This window comes from Leptonychotes weddellii, chromosome 1, assembly GCF_054177405.1.
Source record: "Leptonychotes weddellii isolate Sample4059 chromosome 1, ASM5417740v2, whole genome shotgun sequence".
NCBI classification, from domain to species: Eukaryota; Metazoa; Chordata; class Mammalia; order Carnivora; family Phocidae; genus Leptonychotes; species Leptonychotes weddellii.
In genome coordinates, this window is record NC_138369.1 from 164841231 (window position 1) to 164862172 (window position 20942).

The window sequence follows — 20942 nt, forward strand, 5'->3', positions numbered from 1 at the left end:
GTTCTCTTGGAGGTGACATTTGAGTGCAAAGAGCCAGACAGTAAATACATAAGCATATTCTTTGATCAAGTGCTGTCTCCATGCAGGGCGCTAAATACAAAGTTGGATTTTATCAAAGAAAGAACACATGCCTGTCTTGCCCGGATGGCTCAGATAGCCTCATTCTGTCTGTGTTTTTTTAACCCTGCCAAGCTACTCCTGAGTGTGACTTTGGCTCTGGCACTTCGAGAAGCCCTCATCAATGGCATTCTTTGTCCTCCTTTGCATTTGTACTGGCAGCTGAGAAATTTGGCAATTCCTTACGCAGTGACTAACAGTAATACCTCTTTGTAGATGTAATACACCATATAAGTGGCAAGGCCTGCACAAACACTAAATAATTAGTCTTCATAATAACTCTAACAAGATAGAGTGTAAAACTGTTTTGTATGGAAATAACCGAATCATTGTGAATATACCTATTGAAATCACAGCATAGCGGAAGGATGTGAGCTGTGATTCTGAAATTCTTGACTTCTGTTTTTTCTTTAACTGCTAAAATAAACACGTATACAAACGGTACCATATAAGATGCTGTTTTACAAATGCTGCATTTTCTTCATTCATAAATTGGTTGCATTTATAGTTGAGTTTAAAATATGTGAAATGCAAGCATCTAATAAGCTAGAACCTATGATTTTGACAACCTGACTGACTTCGGCAGTGCATTTTTTTATGATACCCCTGACTCAGGTCTGCTGAATATTAACTACTTAAATGTTGATCTGTAGTGATGTAGACCTTTCTCTAGAATACACTGCAGATTTAACTTTAAACTTGTGTTCCCTTTGTCTTGATGACTTAGTGCCATAGGAATAAATGCTAGAGAATATCTTGTATTGTTGTTGGTTCCTGAAGTGAAATAATTAAACCACGAAGCATGGACTGCAGATAGCCATGGGGGCTTTTCATAGAAAGGGTCACTATGGTGTGCATGTTTCTGCAAAATGAGAACATGGCTTAAGCTTGGACCCAACCTGAAAGTAATTCTAACCATTAAAAGACCAGGAATGGGTGTCCCCATTGCTGTGGCCCAGCAGACAACAGAGGAATGCAACTGTGTTTACATAAGCTCATTCTTCCATCATATGTTGTATAAACAAACAACTTTACTTTTTTTATTCCAGTAAGAGCTTCTTCTGTTCGCAATGTTCTGTATTCGTTGTTAAAGTTGAATGGTGTTTGAAATGCTATATAACTTCTTCAGAATGTATAATTTGTTTTACAAAAATGTACTGTTTAAAAAAAAATGTACTGTTTCTGAGGGTACAGCCTAAGAGGTTTGTGAAATCTTCAAAAGCTCCAGTAGTTAAGAAAATAAGTGCTTTTACCAGCATATTTTCTTCCAGAATCTTAACCAAAGCATAATTTAAGTTTTAAAAATAGAGTTGCGTGCTATAAAAAAGCACAAGTAGAAGATGACATAATTATTGAAGAGCATTCATAGATGTATTCAGTGCCAAATTTTAAAGTGAGTATGTATCCTTTAGGAAACTGTTATGATTAAATCCTGACTTTGTGCAGAATTGATGTTTGCTTGCATCATTTAAAAAATCAAATTCCTTAGCTTTAGAAGATGATGGTATAAGGTGGATAATACCTCATGGAATATTATTTTACATGTTATCATTTTAGTTTTCCTCTTTGATGGGTTAAGATATCTTTCTGTAAATTCATCCTTTTTGTTAGAGTGTTTTTAAAAGTTTGGAATTACTCTTTTAAGAAACGTTAGAGCATTTTGGAGTGCCCGGCCAGCTCAGTTGCTAGAGCACACGACTCTTGATCTCAGGGTTGTGAGTTCAAGTTCCATGTTGGGTGTAGAGCTTCCTTAAAAAAATTTAAAAATAATAAATGTTAAAGAGTTTTGAACACATTTGTACCTCAGATAACATGTTGTTCTTCTGGGTAATGCTGTGAGCTTACTAAGTAGGAATGCAAGTAGTTATAAAAGCCTTTGTGATGTACTTTCTTATCTAGCTCCTAAAACATTTATCTTAATATAAAATAACTTGCAGTAAAACCCTATTATATTGCCATTTTCTGACAATATGAAGATTAATGTTGTTTCTTGACAGACATCAGCATTTGTATAAACTTTATAGGAGGAAAATACCAAAGTTATAGTAGAAATGCCAGGCACAAAATATGTGTTCAATACAGATATGTTAAATGGAAGAATGATACTTATTTTGAAATTAGATAACATTTATTTCAGCATGTAGGTGGGCATTTAGATAGAGAACTAGCAGTATCATGGAAGTGAGTAATTTCGGATGCCTGGGTGGCTCAGTCCGTTAAGCGTCTGCCTTCAGCTCAGGTCATGATCCCAGGGTCCTGGGATCGAGCCCTGCGTTGGGCTCCCTGCTCAGCGGAGAGCCTGCTTCGCCCTCTGCCTGCAGCTCCCCCTGCTTATGCTGTGAGTGTGTGTGTGTATGTCAATTAAATAAATAAAATCTTAAAAAAAAAAGTGAGTAATTTATTCTCTACTCAAAAGTAAAGATTAGGTAGGTGATAGGGAATTTTGAAAGCAATTATAACAGGCATACTCTGACTAAACATCTATATGGTTCTTGTCTTTGAAAATATCCTTCCTCTTTTATTTTTCCTCCAATATACCCTAATTTTAAAGGATTTTTTTGATATATTATTTTCTTTTCCCAGTCAACAGCTTACTACTCTTTGCTGCAAGGTTTAATTGACAAAGTAATCTTTTAAATAGAAAACAAAATCCCAGAACTGCGTATTATTTTCCTCTTTTTTTCCCAAGATACCTACTTCTAATTAAAATGCTTATATTTAATTAAAACACTTATTATCGTACCAGTTTTTTAGTCATTTTATTGTTGTAATAAAAGCAAATTACTGAGAAGAGCTAGCACAACATACTAATCTGAATGATGAGTTCTAATTCTCAACATACCACTGGAAGTTTGAAGTGGCGTCTTCCAAACATGGAAAAATCTGAGAAAACACAAGAATGCAGGAAATATTCAGAGAGTCACTTGACTGTCAGAAGAGAAAGTTCTCATTCAACTTCTGTTCCAATGGAAAGAGGCTAGATATTAATTATATCGTTGATATCTATGTGGTTAGAACTGTGAACACTGTATTCAGATAAGACCAGATAGGTGGGCAAATTGATAGAGCAGAGTCCTTGGTAGACAAGGACTTGTATTCTAGCACTGCTGCTAAATCTTTACAGATTACTTATTCTTAAAATGAAACTAATAAATTCACATTGTCCTAACCTTATCATGGGGACTAAGTGAGTGGATATTTGGTGTGGTTCCTTACATAGCAAATGGTCAGTAAATGTCGGCCATTGCTAGCATTATTATTTCATTGCTCACATTAACACTGTTATTATTTATGTGACATGCTCCTCTCCTCTCTGAGGAGCCTTAGATTATTTAATTTCTAAAAGAAAAAGTTTGGATCACCCATCTCTTAGGCCCCTAACTGAACCAGAATTCTATGATTCATGAAGCAGAAGGCATTGTGGTTCACAGATGTTCACCACATGATTAGGGAACAAAATTAATTCTAGGAGCGGGCGCCTGGGTGGCTCAGTTGGTTAAGCGACTGCCTTCGGCTCAGGTCATGATCCTGGAGTCCCGGGATCGAGTCCCGCATCGGGCTCCCTGCTCGGCAGGGAGTCTGCTTCTCCCTCTGACCCTCCTCCCTCTCATGTACTCTCTCTCTCTCATTCTCTCTGTCTCAAATAAATAAATAAAATCTTTAAAAAAAAAAAATTAATTCTAGGAGCACTTGAGCCTTACCAAAACTGGGTAGTCTTAAGACTGCAGTGCACTGATCTATAGTCACTGTCAGGCCTTCTGCAATAATGGAGTGGATTTGTTGGAAATATAACTGATGAGATAGGTAAATGGCATTTTATAGTAAAATGTTAACCTGTTAAGAAAAATGCACTGCACTGGTAATGGGGATAACTCTGTTTTCTTCTGGTCTCTTCCCGACAAATAACTCAAGCTAGTGACAAAGTTTCTTGGGACTCAGTTGCCTCTCTTTATGGGATGGATTAGACGTTGTCAAAGACCAGTGCCTGTTCTATAATTTTATGTTTTATTCAGTTCTAGAATTTCCCAGAGGGTTCTAAAGGAGTGTTATAAATATTAACGTCTCCATAATACTTGAAACGTTTTCTGTTTAACTTTTTTTTCCTGTTACCCCCCTTTTCTCAACATTACCCAAATAGATTGCAAAGTCAACACTAAATTTTAGAATCCTTTTCTGAAAACATGTTTACCTATTTTGGGAATTATATTGAAATTGGTGTATCACTTTTCAGAAAGACCAATGATTTTATGTTTTGTTTTGTTTAAAAGGATAAATCTTAGTCAAGTATTTTTTTCAAACAAAAAAACTAGGGAGATTCAAAGATTCAATGAAGCTTATGTTTGTGGTTATTGGTTTTTTTTTTTCTAATTTAACAGAATGGAAAAGAGTGAGAAGTGGTTGAGCCAAATTCTGTGTACCAACCTGTGAATATAAAACATTACATAAATGTGGAGGAAATGTAATGTTAGGATGAACAGTGGTTTGTTTAATAACTTTTTAGGTGATATCTACTTGGATACATTATATATATATATATTATTCTTTTTCAAATTGATATCAAATCTTCTTTTCAAAAGTTAGTTCCAGATTTTAGAATTTCATAATATTCACACTGTTTCATAACTATCAAAATACGCATTTTGATTTGTTAGAGAAGGAAAGATTTTTTTTTTTAAGAAAAATGAACTGCATTTGAGAATACTTACGGATGCCATTGGTTTTTCTGCCAAAATGCTGCCAATCATTTGAACTCAATTTTTAATTACTTAAATATATACATGAGTTAAGAAAATTGGAGGGTTGCCTGGGTGGCTCAGTCGGTGAAGCGTCTGCCTCCGGCTCAGGTCATGATCCTGGAGTCCTGGGATCGCACCACACTATCATATCAGCCCACGTTGGGCTCTCTGCTCAGTAAGGAGCCTGCTTTTCCCTCTCCCCCTCCCCTTCCCCCCGCCCCCCGGCTCTCTTGCTCTCTCTCACGCTCGCTCTCTCTCTCTCAAATAAATAAAATCTTAAAAAAAAAAACAAAAAAAGAAAATTGGATAATTTAACTAAAAGTTCATGCCATTTTATAATGTGACACATACTATTTTCCCTCAAAAGAAAATGTTCAGGACATGTACAAGGAAGAAAGTTGCTTTTATAGAATAGAGAAAAAAGTCTTCAATTCATAATTCTGCAGGGCTGCCTGTAGCCATAGGCAATACTAGTTTTATGCTTTACAGCTGCAAAAGTAATTGCATGAGCATTATCTAAGCAACAATCTTTAATGGATTACATTTTGTTAGCTTTTCATTCTATACTGTAAAAACCCAAATAACATAGTAAATGAAAGAAAAAAAAACTTGATTTATCTGACTTAGACTTTTGATATTTCTGAAAGACATTTTATTATTCATTGGTTTATTTGAGATACGATCTCAATTTGTAAGTAAGATATAATGTTTCTAAGTTGGTTTTTAAGTTCACCAAGTAGAAAAATTGTACAAATGGTTTATTTTTATTTGAAAAGTATTTTCCTTCTTCGTGTTTCAAGGGTGTTAAAATTTTTCGGAGGTTTTGTCTTAGATTACTAATGTAATCCAGTAAAGGCACATACTGTCTGTTAAGGTCCATTCATTTGCTTTTTCTATAAACCTTATGTTTTATTTGTAGTACATTCTTAATACCTAATTATAATGTAATTTTATAAATAGCAAAAGTCTTCAAAGCCTGTTGTTTTACTTTGTGGTAACAGTAGCTGGAGTTTTCAGTTCAACAAGGTTTACTTTTGTGTCTATGTATTTTATTAATAAATAGTGTACAGTATTAAAATTAGAATTATGATAGTGTGGTGTGATTATATTGACTTTTCTTTTTCCTTTTACCATTCTTGCCTAAGAGGACCAAGTCTCCTCTTCGAAGTCTTATCTTCCAAGTGTTAACATAGTCATGTTGTGCCCAAATTGTCTCAATATGCAGATTAAAAAACGGTTTTGTTTGAGTGGATGTTAAAGCTTACGCAGATGTGTGCACATACTTAGCTGGTAGAGGGGAAGGAAAAGTAGAGAATTAGAAGAGAAAAATACAGGATTTTGTAAGCCTGTAAGTTTGTTTGAGGTTCTGAAACCAAAACTTAAGCGTTTCTTTTGAAATAATAGTTTGAGCATAAGTTTTCTACAGTGTAGTACTTCATCCATGAAAGTATTTTTCAGTGTCATTGGACTAGAGAGACACCCATTTCAGTACAAAATTGTTGTACCAAACGTTCAGTTCAATAGATTTCAAAAGGTAAATAACATTTATCACTTCAAATTTGTGCACATAATATACCAATGAACATTTTAAGTACCATCTTAAATAAGATTACAAAAGTTGTTCACATTTTATTACACACGGGGAGAAAACGGAGTGGGAGAAATAATATTTTTCGGTTTTGTAGTGAAGTATGCATCTCCATGCCTGATTTGTAAATGGGGAAAGAGAGGTTATGTTCAAGTAAACAAAGGAGTTGTGATTTAAGACTAACTGATGCTGAAGAATTCATGATTTCTTTTTTTTTTTTTAAAGATTTTATTTATTTATTTGAGACAGAATGAGAAAAAGAGAGCACATGAGAGGGGGGAGGGTCAGAGGCAGAAGCAGGCTCCCTGCCGAGCAGGGAGCCTGATGCGGGACTCGATCCAGGGACTCCAGGATCATGACCTGAGCCGAAGGCAGTCACTGAACCAACTGAGCCACCCAGGCGCCCAAGAATTCATGATTTCTTGATGTTTACCAGAGACAGAGGACAATTTCGCTGTATGGACTGCTTTTGAAATACAGATGTTGTTTATTTTCCACATTTTATTCCAATAGTTACAAAGTGAATGATACTGCTTGTTTTATAGTATGTTAATATTACATTGGTATCAAGTTGAGGTCATTGTAATAAACTTTTCCTCCTCTAAAATACAGGGTTAATAACATAAATAGGGTTAATAGAATCTCTCACCCTGAATAGGTTTAAGGATTCAGTGAAATAATATTTACCATAAAATAACTAAAAACAAAAATACAAAAGTTACAAAGTGACCTATTTGGTAACAGTGCTGTTCTCATCCTTGGCTCCTTCTAATGTTTGCTTCACTCAGTGATAATGGAAAAACACAGTATTTTGAACACAGTCGTTTTGCAAATATATCTAAAATTTCTATAGTAAGCATATTTAAATTGTAATGATTTTATGCTTTTATACACTAGTATGAAATATCTTTAAAATAACTCTCAATTGAATGCATGTTTGGAAGTCTATTTTGGTTTGTACGTGTATGTAATTCACTTAATAATAGAAAACATCATCCCAGTGTGTCATGTAAGTCAAAGGAGGGTTCAGTTTTATTCATTAGCACATGGATGGGAAAATGTGGGCAGTAGGCAGGGAAGAAATGCCAAATGCTAACTGTGAGGGCACGAAATAGTAAAATACATTTGTCCACTGGCCCATAGAGAATATCAAATTATCCCTGTTGTGTATGCTTAAGGCCAGATATCTTTATCAAGTTACATATGTCTCTTAAGTAGATACAGATCTTCCAGGGTATACTGGGATGGCTATTACTACTAGTTTATTATTAATAAACATCTCTGACTGTAGTTCAGAGATTAGGACTGTATATACCACAATTGAGTATAATGATGTCATCTTGTTCCTGCAGTCCTACGGGATGACTTCAGACAAAATCCTTCTGATGTCATGGTGGCCGTGGGGGAGCCTGCTGTGATGGAATGCCAACCTCCACGAGGCCATCCCGAACCCACCATTTCCTGGAAGAAAGATGGCTCTCCACTGGATGACAAAGATGAAAGAATAACTGTGAGTATTTAATTCAGCAGTGGGGAGCATTTACAGATCTAATGGTATATATCTTCACCAAAGAAAAGAGAAAAGTGAAGTAGGTTTTTTTTTTTTAATAAAGGGTTACATTATCTCCCATTTTCATTTCTTCTTTTAAAATAAACATCTTTCCATTTTCCCTGCATTGACATGAAAATGAGTGAGGAAAATGCATGTTGCTTAATTTGGAGATTAGAAGAGAAAACTTTAATTTCTACTTTAATGTCTTAGACTTAACACTTCCATGTATGATTTAGTTGTTATTATAATTCAGGGCACATCACATGTCCATATGCTACAGTAAAAAATGTTAAAAATTCGGTAATATGGTTATGTTTCCAAAGGCCTCCCAAGTCACTTCAACATTTGTTTTTGTTTTGTTTTTTTTTAATCTCTTTCTCCTTTTCAAATGGCTTTTGTGTTCTGTAGAATTTAATATTCCTGAAAACTGAAATTTCATTCTGAATGATGGTTAATGTTGGATTTATCTCATTCCAAAATAAAATCACATGACTAGATTATTAGATTTCAAATTCCTGCTGTATACAAGTAGAGAAATATGCTATCTGGAGTAAGGATGAATTTTTCTTCTTGACATCAGTGATTCCATATGACTTCTTTGCCTTCTCTTTGCTTTTTCTGTCTTGTAAGGTATTGACTGATGTACCAAAATAACTGAACTTTCATTGATTCTATGATTGGACAATATTGCCCTTTATAAATTTCTTTGTTTTGCTCATACTCTGTGTCCATTATGAATTCATTGACCAAGATTTAAAGGTACTCAGGAGAATATGTGTTTAAGGAAAAGACACTGCTAAACATGTAGAAGAACAAAGTTGTAACACAGACTACATAACCCTAATAAATGTTTGCACTATTTCTGAACAACCAGTTATCAGATTAGCATGAGAATTAAATAGGGAAAAATAAAATCGAGAAGCTTATGGTAGATGGGTTTTAGGGAACTTGAAGAAAAAAAATCAAGCATTTTTTCTGCACTGATCTGAATAAGAATGAGTCTCTCAAAGGGTTTTTATAATTCTAGCAACTGGGGTGAGAATAACCTGGCTGTACTTTTAAGAGGTGCTGGAAAGTCACATGGCAAAGTGAACTGTATGGGAAACACTGGTTTGGGGAAGCGAAGTAGAGAGCACAGGGGACAGAGACTATAGGAACAAATGCTTCTCTTATTGGTGATGACAGATTCCTTTTAGATTTATGTACAATTAAGATAATATCTTTGCCTTAAAAACATATTTTAAGTCATCTACTGACCACTATCTGTAATTTCCATTTCCCTGCCTGAGTGATTCAAACACATTGAAACCATTATTACCCATTTCCTCCTTCAGATCTTTCCTGATTAATTACCTATTTGTGTTTAATACAAATTAATGCTAAAATTCTCAACATTGGAGGTGCAGCATTAAGCAGAAATTAGTGAGTGCCCTTCTGAAGTTTATATTCTGTGAGTAAACAGGTAAAACCAAAATAGATAGTATAATATACAATATGCTAGACTATAATCAGTCCTATAAAAAATACTAAAGGGGTAGACAGATTAAGATAGGGATAGTATTTCAGGTTTAAATAGGATGACCAGAGAATGCTTCCCATAAAGACCTGAAAAAATTGAAGGAGGAAACTACACAAATAACTGGAAAAATAAGCAGATAAAGCAGTAAGTTTAAAGACCCTGACATGGGGCCTACCTAACACATTTTTTTAAAAGAGCAAAGTGGTCGGGGGGTTGAGCAAAGGGGAGATTAGTAGGAGATAATATTGGGGGAATAAGTAGCCAGACTGTAGGAATATATATATATTCATTTATTTTTTTAACTATGAGACCTTATAGATCTTGTGAATAGTTTGGCTTTTCCCCTTGAGTGAGGTGGAAAACATCAGAGGTTTCTCAGCAGAATCCTCTGCTGTGTTGAGAACACACTGAAGGATAATAATGATTAAGAAGAGAGACTAGTTGGGAGCTTTTGCAATAATCTAGGCAAGATGGAATGGTGGTTTGGATCAGTGTGCTAGGAGGGGAACTAGTGAGGAGTGGTTAAAGCCTGAAGCTGCTGTGAAGCAATAGCCAACAGAATTTGCTAACAGATTGGATGTGGCTTATAAATAAAGAGAAGAGTCAAGGCTTACCTTAATTGATTGGTCTGTGCAATTGAAAATATTGAGATGCCATTAATTGCAGAAAGAGAGGATTTGGGGTTGGAAGTATCAGCAGCTCAGTTTTGGACATTGTAATTTTGAAATTCTTATTAGATATCCAAGTATAAATGTCAAATAGGCAGTTGGAAACATGAATCAGAAATTCAGAGTTGAGGTTGAGCCTGCAGAAAAAAATGAGTTGTGGTAGACATAGCAAGTACTCATTACTATGCAATCCTCCCTTCCTTCTGGGCAGATGAAAGACTCTGCTTCCCAGTTTCCTTGCTGTTGGGCAGACCAATTTGACTGGTTCAGCTTCATGGGCTGTGAGTGGAAATTAAATAAATTAAATACTAGAGAGTGGGCCTCCAGCACTTTCTTTCTTTGCCATGTGGCAAACGAGGACACGTGTTCCAAGTAGTGCAGCTACAATATGGACACTCAAAGAACCTGGGTCCCTAAGTTATGGGTACCAAAACTTTCCACCCTACACTTCTGTCTTTCCATGATGGACACATTGAATGAGTGAGCAATCTTTGTTGTACTGAGTCACGGAGCATTTCTTACCACAGACTAATGTAGCTTATCCTGATGAATATGGGAATCATCATCATGTCCATATTATTTAAAAACAGGAGACTGAAATCACCAAGGGAGTGATTATATGTAGAAAGGAAAAGAGGTCCAATGTTTAACCCTCAGGGAGAAGAGGCAGAAAGAGCAGTGGAGACTGGGAGTGAGGAGTGAGAAAGGAGGGAAAGCAGAGGGCAGCCAAGCAAAGACAGTGTTTTAAGGAGGTGGCAAAGACTGAGTCAGTTGCAGCTGGTTCATCACATAATAGAAGGACTGAGAAGTGACCATTGAATTGAACAAGTTGGTGGTCATTCATTGATGACCTTCAGAAGAGCATTGTCCGTGGAATAGAGGGGTTGAAACCTCACTGACCTGGTTCAGGAGAGTTTGGAAAGATTGAAATCAGACAGAGTATGAACAATTCTTTTCATGTTGTATCTAATATAGAAGATACAAAATAAAGGTGATTGTAGTCTCACATTTTGAAAGGTCAGACGTACTCTTAAATACATGTGTATCCGTGCATTTTCTGTGATATTCACAGTTTAAAAATGCTATGGTAAATTTGATTTTTTATAAATCTCAGAACTTCCTATTGTATCAAATATTGAATTTGAAGAGATGTCATGGTTTATGCCATAATGTTTAATTTATTATTGGGTCTTCATATATCCTTTGCTGCCCAGAGGCTGCTATCCCATGAATACAGGGCACCGTTTCTCCTACACATTAGTAGGTTAGAGTCAATATAAGAACCACCTGCAATCAGGAATCAAACAATTTAAAGTTGCAATAACCTATGACTATGAAAAAATGCCAAGATGTTAACGTATAAATAATTTTAAAATCATTTAAATGCTGCCAAAATGATGATCCACGATAATGTTCCATATGCTAGGAAGTTGTAACATCTGAAACTTTTACTATTTCTAAGACCATCTGTGTGTTTTGGATAAATTATGGCTGTTAAACTGATAAAACACTAGAGGTAAAAAAAAAAAAATTATACAGACAGGGAGATGAATAGATTAAAATCAGCAGTTTGGGTTCAAAATTACTGTTCTTATTTAGATCATATTGTTTTTGTTTTTGTTTTCCTTTAGGCGAGACTAAAATTGAGTAATTAAAACAAAAATTTCAAACAGAAACAGAATGTCTGATGTTTTTTCCAGTTCTTTTTGTCCCCCCAAACTGAAAGTAGACTCTTAAGAGATATTGGTTATTAGATATTTTATATGATTCTTCTTTTCTAAGCTTTGTTTTCAAATAATTGTTTTCATTTCTGTTTTTAATGTACTTTGCCAAATGTGTTGGGTACAGATGAACAGGAGATTAAAGCACATAATATCTTTATGAAAGGCAAGTAAAGATTGCACAGTTATTGCTACAGTTTTGGTTATAGGAAATTCTAGAGTTCTTTAATGTGGTGGCTTTCTTTGTTGAAAATGTAAAGTACAACCCTCCCAGCTGTGAGAACAAAGACACGCCCTACCAAAAGGGGCAAATATGTAATTGAATTGTAGCTGCACCTGTATTTTTGATGTTCTTAAGTCATTTCTTTTTACATTGACCTGGATTCTGAGCCAAATTTTAGATCTATGATGATTATAAACCAGCAATATATAAATAGCATTTTCTTATTTTCCTACCTGACAGGAGAATCTTTTAGAACTCTTTTGGCACTAATTTCTTAGAATAATTTGAAGGAGGACTTAGATGATGTTTAGTCTTTCTTCCTTTCTTTTATTTTTTTTCTAAACATGAGTATTTATACTTAGAGTTAGAAATAGAAGTAGTTTAACTGGCAGGCTGGATTAAACAGATTTACTTCATATGCCTGAGAATTAGTCATAACCATTATTATTAATAAAAGACATTTTCTCATAGAGATGAATCAGAGGGCCGAAACTTTTTTTTTTTTTTGGTGATGTAGAACATTTGGCTATGCCTTACAAAAAGTGATATATTTATTTTATTTCATTATATTTTGGAAATATTGTGCTTAAATTCACAATTGTTTTGTAAATGTGAAAAATTGATAATGTTAAAAAATAGGAAAAAAACATATTGAGCACCTGCCATGTCCCAGATACTCTATATTATCTCATTTTTTTTAGTTGTTTTTTTTTTTTTATTTGACAGAGAGAAACACAGCGAGAGAGGGAACACAAGCAGGGGGAGTGGGAGAGGGAGAAGCAGGCCTCCCGCCGAGCAGGGAGCCCGATGCGGGGCTCCATCCCAGGACCCCGGGATCATGACCTGGGCCGAAGACAGTCACTTAATGACTGAGCCACCCAGGCACCCCTCTATATTATCTCATTTAATTCCCTTGAAAACTCAATGAATAAGCTTTTTTTTTTGCTCCCGCCCTCCCTGGCACACTTAATATCCTGGAAAGCAATGATGATGATAGTAAACACTTACTATACAGCGCTTGCTATAAGCCAGGCCCTATTCTTTATATATGTTGACCCTTTTAATCTTGACAACAACCTTGTCAGATAAATACTAAAATTTCACTAATGCAGCAATTAACTCTGAATTGGCTGGGGAACAATTATGAGAGCATCTGTCTTTTGCTCACTAATAACATTTTCTAAAGGGTCCTATAGATTTCGCTACATATATAATGACTCTGATTTGCTATCAATGTAGATTTTAACTTAGAATGGTAGTAACCTTTAGCTTCTGCTGTAAAATATTATCTTTAGGGGGTGCCTGTTTGGCTTTGAAGAACACGCAATTGTTGATCTTGGTTGTGAGTTCGAGCCCCGTGTTGGGTGCAGAGATTACTTAAAATCTTTGAAAAAAATGTTATAAAACATTATCTTTATAAGGGTCTGGAAAGGTAGTTCACTCAGTGAAGGTTATGGTGGTGTTGAAACTAGGATTGGTACATTTAAGAATTGGTCCATGGGCACATGGGTGGCTCAGTCAATTGAAGCGGCCAACTCTTGATTTCGGCTCAGGTCATGATCTCAGGGTTGTGGGATCGAGCCCCGTGTCAGGCTCAGTACTCAGTGTGGAGTCGGCTTTAGATTCTCTCTCCCTCTCCTGCCACCGCCCTCCTCCCCCACTGCCCTTCATGGGTGCTCTCTTTCTCTGGGCTCTAGAAATCCTACCTCAAAAGATATGAGGATGATAAATAACTGTTTACCATTTGACATTTAGGGAAAGAAGGATTTATATTAAAAAGGATATTATGAATCAGTAAATTATTCAATTGAATGTGTTTTATAATTAACTGTCCAAATTGTAGATTAGCCAGGTTCAAATATAATCAGCTATACATACTTCAAAGCTTATTGCTGAAAAACTAAACAATTACAAGCAATTATATGATGAATAGGAAATTGAGTTAAAAAAATACTGTTGATGTAGTGGCTTGGCAATTTTGTATAGATACAGTAAAGTATAATGAAAACTAATACCGTTAACAGTACAATGTAAATTGTGAGATCTACCTGGACTCAATTCTAAAATATCAGAGTTAGTTTCTTCATAATAACCTTTGGCTGTCATTTATCTTGAATGATTTCATTTTACTAGTTAAAAGAAAAGCTTAAAAGACATTCATCTTTTCATGGTTGAAATTCTTAGCTTTTGAGCTAAAATTAACAGATGAATAAAACTTGCTTTTTCCATTCTCTTTGTATGTGGCTTTGTGACATAAACATTTTTTAATGACTTGTGTTATTCTTTGCAATAAGCTGTGCCTTGAATTTTTAGTTTTTCTTCTTGTTCTCTATGCTATAGTAGCATGCTATAAATATTCTGTGTATCTTAAAAGGTTTTTTTTACTTAACTGAAAAAAATAATTTAGGTGATGGAGAAATAGTTTCATTATAAATTGTTTCTGTCAAAGCCACAGTCAGACTTGAAACCATTTTATTGTCAATTTCATCTACTTATCACATAACTATAGTAAGACTTTTTTCATTCTTCTTTGAAAAATGTAGAAAAAATTTACAGCATCAATGTATTTTTTTTTTTTTAAACATTTTATTTTTTATTTTTTTTTAAGATTTTATTTATTTGCGAGAGAGAGAATGAGAGACAGAGAGCATGAGAGGGAGGAGGGTCAGAGGGAGAAGCAGACTCCCTGCTGAGCAGGGAGCCTGACGTGGGACTCGATCCCGGGACTCCGGGATCATGACCTGAGCCGAAGGCAGTCGCTTAACCAACTGAGCCACCCAGGCGCCCACAGCATCAATGTATTTTAACATGATGAACAAGTGTATTAATAAGTTTTTCTTAAGGTGACTTAGATGGGATGGCCAGCCATGCTGGCTTGCTGGGGACTGTCCTGTCATTTGGGTTAAAAATCCCTAGTCCTGGGAAAAGCAGGACAGTTGGTCACCCTAAGCCTAGATTGTTTAAAGGAATTGATTTATAGATGAATGAAAAATCACATTCATACAAGGTATGTAAAAAATAGTTACAAAGCAAATAGAAGGGTCTTAACCTACGTCATTTCTTTCATAAACCAGTTAAGGATTTGAAAATCATGAATGAAGTTAGGAGAAAAAGTCAGTTATACATTGAAAAAATTATTTAGCCCTTCCCAATCCCATGCTGGAGAGGTACGGTTATTAGAATGTAGTATATCATCAGTTCTTTTTCTAGTCCTTTTCTGCTTCCTGTGTGTCTTGGTAGGTTTCTTTGATTTCCCTCGTTGGTGTGATATTTTGGTGAAAAGCAGCTGACTCACATCCCATCCAAATCCCCAGTGTCCTCCAGATCCTTCATGAATTTGGCATTCAGCCTCTCCTTGCCAATTACTTCCTTTCCCCCCAATTCCCACATGTCTCCTTCTTAAGCCATCTGCTCCCTCCTCCCTTCCTCCGATTAGTGCTTTCCTCCAGTCTTCCGATTTCTTTTATTGTTCTATGTCTGCTTGTTTCCTTTTCCCCTCTCCTCCCCTAGAAGAAATCAGCAGACTTAATGCAGCTGATGTCATTGAGCCCCCTTTCCCTGAGAAGTTAAATTTGTGTTCCTGCAAAATAAATACGTAGTTCTATTGTGTGGAGGTCAGAGGAAACTGGTATAGTCAACTAGATTTCTTTTTCCTGTCCATCTTACCTAGAGAGTCATGCATATTACATATTTTATATTTTTTAAACATAAAAAAGTTATTCATGGTTTAAATCTGAGTTACATCAGTATAAATCTATAATATGAACCGTGGTACTGAAGAAGGAAGAAATGAGTTCAAAAGTAAATTTATGGACTATCCTACTGTCTTAATTTTCACATGTAATAATTGAAACGCAGTGGATTAGTAGAATAAAACATGGTCTTTGGTATTATAAGACCATATTATAACTTCGGGTTTCAACATGTATTAAATGCATGATCTTACAAACATTTGATCTCTATAAATGTCATTGTTTCCACCTGTGACATGAATTGTCTAATAATACCTATGTTGGTTCATTGGTGGTGTTGTGGGAATCCAGTGAGAAAATACATGTCAAATGTCATTGTAAATGGTGACACACTCCCTCTCTCTATATTAGTAACGAACATTCTGGTTATTACTGTTGCTGGTATACGTACCTGAACGCTGGAGATACTTAGTTATCAAAAACTCCACAGAAAAGGAAAATCAGGAACTGTCTGGACCATAGCAGCTTTAACTTTCTGAATAAACAAACAAACAAAAAATATAAATATATATGAAAAGAGATCTAGCATTTATGTCTCATCTAAATTTCTATGTCTATCTGATTCAACACTGAGGAAATTCCATTTTCTACAGAGTCACCAAGAGTATTCAGTTTAGGTGAGTATTTGAGTAAAGAATTTAGACGAATACTGATATTAAGAAACAAATTTGAGGCCTCTGTACATCTTTATTGTGAAATGCAGTGATCAACAGGGGATTCCACAAGAGAATTTAAGCCCCTAATGCTCTAAGGCATTCACTATGTGTAACAAATCGACTTTTCTTCCGCGCATCTAGTTATGTACAATTCTCAGGGGAATTGAGAAATGCCATGATTCAGATGAGGTATGCCGATTGAGCAAGGCTGGTTTATCTTCCCAAGGAACATCCTGAATCTTTCCCAAAACTTGTAATTCTATTTAAATAGTTATACATTTACTCATGTATGGACACTGAAACTAGAGAAAAGAAAGCCAAGTGTTTCAGACCCACTTGTGAAGTCTAAGTACTCTTATGAAAGAATTGTAATAAACGAAGACATTCTCAGTTCTAGCATTCAAATTAGTTTAGATGACAGTATAATTATAAACATAAGTCTGGTGAGCCTGTAGTTATTGCTCTAGTTTTTCATTATATATGTGTTAGAGATGAATTTAGAACCTTGGATACCAAGGGCTTGAAGGAACAGATGATGAAAGTCTTTGCATATGATCTTCCCTCTGCCTGGAATGTCCTGACCCTTATATCCTCTTTGTCTAACTCACTCATTTTTCAGGTTCTAACTTAAAGACAACTTCTACAGACAAGTCTTCTGCAAAACCCCACTCTGCTCATCCACACTAGATTTATCACTCTGCTATCCTGACCTATGCCTTTTACTAAGTACTTTTCTTTTAATCTGTTAGAAATCATTATTTGTAAATTACTCCTCTAATATACATAAGATACTTGAGGGCCAGCTGTATTCCCTAGGTCTGTCTTAATGGTAGGAGCTCAATATATATTTCTTGGGAAAATATTAAGTGAATGAAATATAAATAAGACTAATGTTTTCTAGCACACCTAGAACTCAAAGGTTGCTCACTTGAACATACTTGATTTTATGTCCCTACATACTTTATGTATTTTTGTTTTATTCCCCTATAAAATGGAAAGGAGGTATCATCTACACTATTTCTTTTTTTCTAAAGCATGGTTTCCATTAGATTAACAGTATGCGAAGGAAGAGATACTATACAAGTTAGTTCTGTGAGTAACTATATTTCTAAGTGTGACTTACAGATACTCACAGAATTTTACAGATGGAGCTGACTTGAGAGATTGTGAATAGGCAAACCACTTTATTTTTAAGAAGAAGGGGGAAGCCAGGGGATGTGATTTGCCCTGAGTCTCTTAATGAATCTGTGTTGTGAGTTAGGAGTAAGAGCCAGACATCTCCACACCAGATTTCTTCCTGTTCTGATTTTTCCCATGACAGACTAGACCTGATCAACTCTTCTAAAATAGTAACACTTATGTTTGACTAAGACAAGTCCTAACACAAATCCACAGGTAAAGTGTTTTACTGGATTCATTTCATATAATTTTGTCACTTGTTTTGTGTCTCAAATTCAATATTTCCTATCTTGGTAAGTATAGAAAGTAGTATTTTTTCAATATAGCCTCAGCTTAGTTATCCACTGGGCACAAGCATGGCCTTGTGTCAATTTGATTAATCATTCTGAACATGTTTTGGCTTTATCAAGTATGTTATTAAGAATGTATCCAAGTTCATCTTGAGTGATTGTGGTTGCCTCTGAATCTCATTCAAAAAATGAAAATTTGCAACAATTTAAATAGTAAGTTAAGCCTAACTTATGGCCATCTTGGGAAAGTCTTTTCTATCTGAAGTTCTTTTTTTTTTTTTTTTTTAATTTTATTTTAAGTAGGCTCCACACCCAGTGTGGGACTTGAACTCACAACCCTGAGATTAAGAGTCGCATGCTCTACAACTGAGCCAGCCAGGTGCCCCCTGAAGCTCCTTTTTGAAGCTGCACTAACAAATAGACCTTGGCCAAGTCCTTTAATTATTGACACTATTAAGATAATAATATCTTCCCCGATTATTTATTAGGATTATTATGAGAATCAAACCAGAGCAATGAAAGTGTTTTGAGGACTATCAATGATAGCCTCAATTGGAAGGTGTTATTTTAAGTGTTTCTGTCTTTATTTTCAGTTAATGTTCATTCTGCAATGGTATTTATAACTTGGAAAGGTAAGAGACCAGTGATTTTTAACTTCAGAATGAAAATGAACCCTTTTGAATTAGATATTCAATGGACAAAACAAAACAAAACAAAAAACAAGAAAAAACTGATTAAACTGTTCTATACCTTGTTTTGATCAGTTTTTAAGTGTACATCAAATATACGAGTCACCTTCTCTATGGCATCTACCTTTAAGGGGCTCTACAATTTATAGTCCATTTGCCCATTTTTGTCTAGGTCCCTTGAGACACCTTGTTGTAATTCCTAATAAAGTTCTCATATGTATATGTAAACTCATTCAAGTATCAGAGAGGGTGCAAGTAGGTTTGGAAGCAGAGGTACTGTAGCAGAGACTAAAGACTGCCAGATAATGTATTTTCTATTTCAACAAATAGTCTTTGGTTCAGGAAACAGGAAATAATACACTATAAAGTTTTCAGGTTTCCTCTAAGTATGGTAATGAACATCCCTATGAGTACAAGTCCTAACATATGTGAAAAATCAAAATAATCTTGAACAGTTTTATTCTTGTACAATGTTGATGTTTTATGCTGTTTTGTGTTTCATGCTGTTTGTCAGTACTCTTTTAAATGTTTTGAAATGATTCTAGCTTTCTGATTTTTTTTCCAAACAGGTTTCCTTAAAAACAGTTTTGAATATTTTTCTAAAATCTAATCCCACCCAAATGTTGGTTTCAGCCAAAACAACATTAGAAGACATAGGGAGTACCTAGCAGATCTGCCCAAGCCACCTTCCATATGGAAATCGGCCAATTCCTGAAATTCACTGGGCTGAAACCTGATGTGGATGTACGCTGCTGGTTAGCATCCATGATCAGAAATCAGAGTAGGCCTTCCAGAAAGTAGTGGCTCAGACATTTGAGTAATCAGCTAAAGAAAAGTTGTACCTCATAATTCAAAGTAATTATCAATACAGTACACTAACCAGAAGTATTATAATTCTATGAAATGAACACACATGGTCAGATGACAAAGCCTGTAATAAGAATTTCAGATTAGTTGGGTATACTAATAGAGAAAGCAGACTTACAAATGTTCCTCCCCCCCGGCCCCCACCTGCCTTTTTTCTCCCCTTATAATACATGCTCACTCAAGCAGCTGCATTTCTTCATTTTCCAAGACTTTGATATATTTGATCAGGCCGTTACATTTCTCCAGATAGCCAAGGACTAGTGAAATTTTACTACTGTCTGGGAGCACTTTGTTTAATTATGGGTTAAAGTAGTTTGCCAAATTAAAGGTATAATCTTTTGTGGCTTCAAGGATGATGCTCTAACCAGTTTATTTTATTTTTGATGTTCTATTAATCACAGATGAATTGCTTCTCAAAAGATACAGTTTAAAAAAAATTTATCATAAAGCATTGCTTATAAATCTCACCTGTGATGTGGAAAACATTTAAATGATAGCAAAATACATTTTGGTAAATTCTCTGTTTTAAAAAAAAGTTGACTTTTCTAATTGCTTGTAATTTTTGTGTTTGCTCAGGACAACCCAGACTTCATTTGTTTTCTGTTTACCATAGGCAGAATGAATTGTAATCTTAAAAGCAAAGGGGTCGATTGAAAAGTGCACTTGATTATACAAGGCATTCTTTCCATGTTTTAACATGGTCCAAGATGCAGAAATCAAAGAAATTATTTTAAGCCTTAATCCCCCTTTAAATGGGGTTGGGATTTCTTTTTCATTATTTGTAACTGGCTAAGATTGACTCTATCTATTTCTCAATCTTGTACTATTATCACTTTTATATAAGGATACTCTCTCAAAGAAGAATCCCAAATCTTATGCTGAGGCTGATGTCTAAACTAATGCTGATTTTGCATTTCTTTTGTTCAAAGGATAGGTGCTTTAAAAGCACTAATACTCTCTTGGTAACATCTGACCACTTCAATTTTTATCTCCTTAAACCCAAAGAATTTGATAATATGATAAATAGTACACTTGTAAAATAATCTGGTGTGCATTAACAAAATTACTAACAGATAGCACAGGTTTTCTCTTCTTAAATCTTACAAATCTAGGTGATCATGAATGCTTTAAAGGCTGATCGCAGTAGAAACAGGCTCCTATTTAAGTCACATTTAAGAGCATCATCTTGTATGGGAAAATTTCAAGAGCAGTTGAACTCAATATGGGTAAAACTGGTTAAAATAATGGCAATTTGTTTCCTTGAGTGGATAACGTGTAATTCGCTTAGGAATCCATCATTTCATATTTCTTTGCCTTTGAACGTTCATGGTGTCACTCTCCTCTCACCTAGACATATTACGCCACCGTATTGCCCCATGCATCAT

The 20942-nt window shown here is 35.2% G+C and overlaps 1 protein-coding gene across 1 annotated transcript in view; it reads left to right on the forward strand.

Annotated features, from left to right (window-relative positions):
• Positions 1–20942, forward strand: part of ROBO1 (roundabout guidance receptor 1) — a 1116478-nt gene that overhangs the window by 967627 nt on the left and 127909 nt on the right. Inside the window, exon 5 of the mRNA XM_081798712.1 lies at positions 7794–7951. Within this exon, the coding sequence (XP_081654838.1) occupies positions 7794–7951 (158 nt within the window). The remainder of the gene's footprint in view (positions 1–7793; positions 7952–20942) is intronic.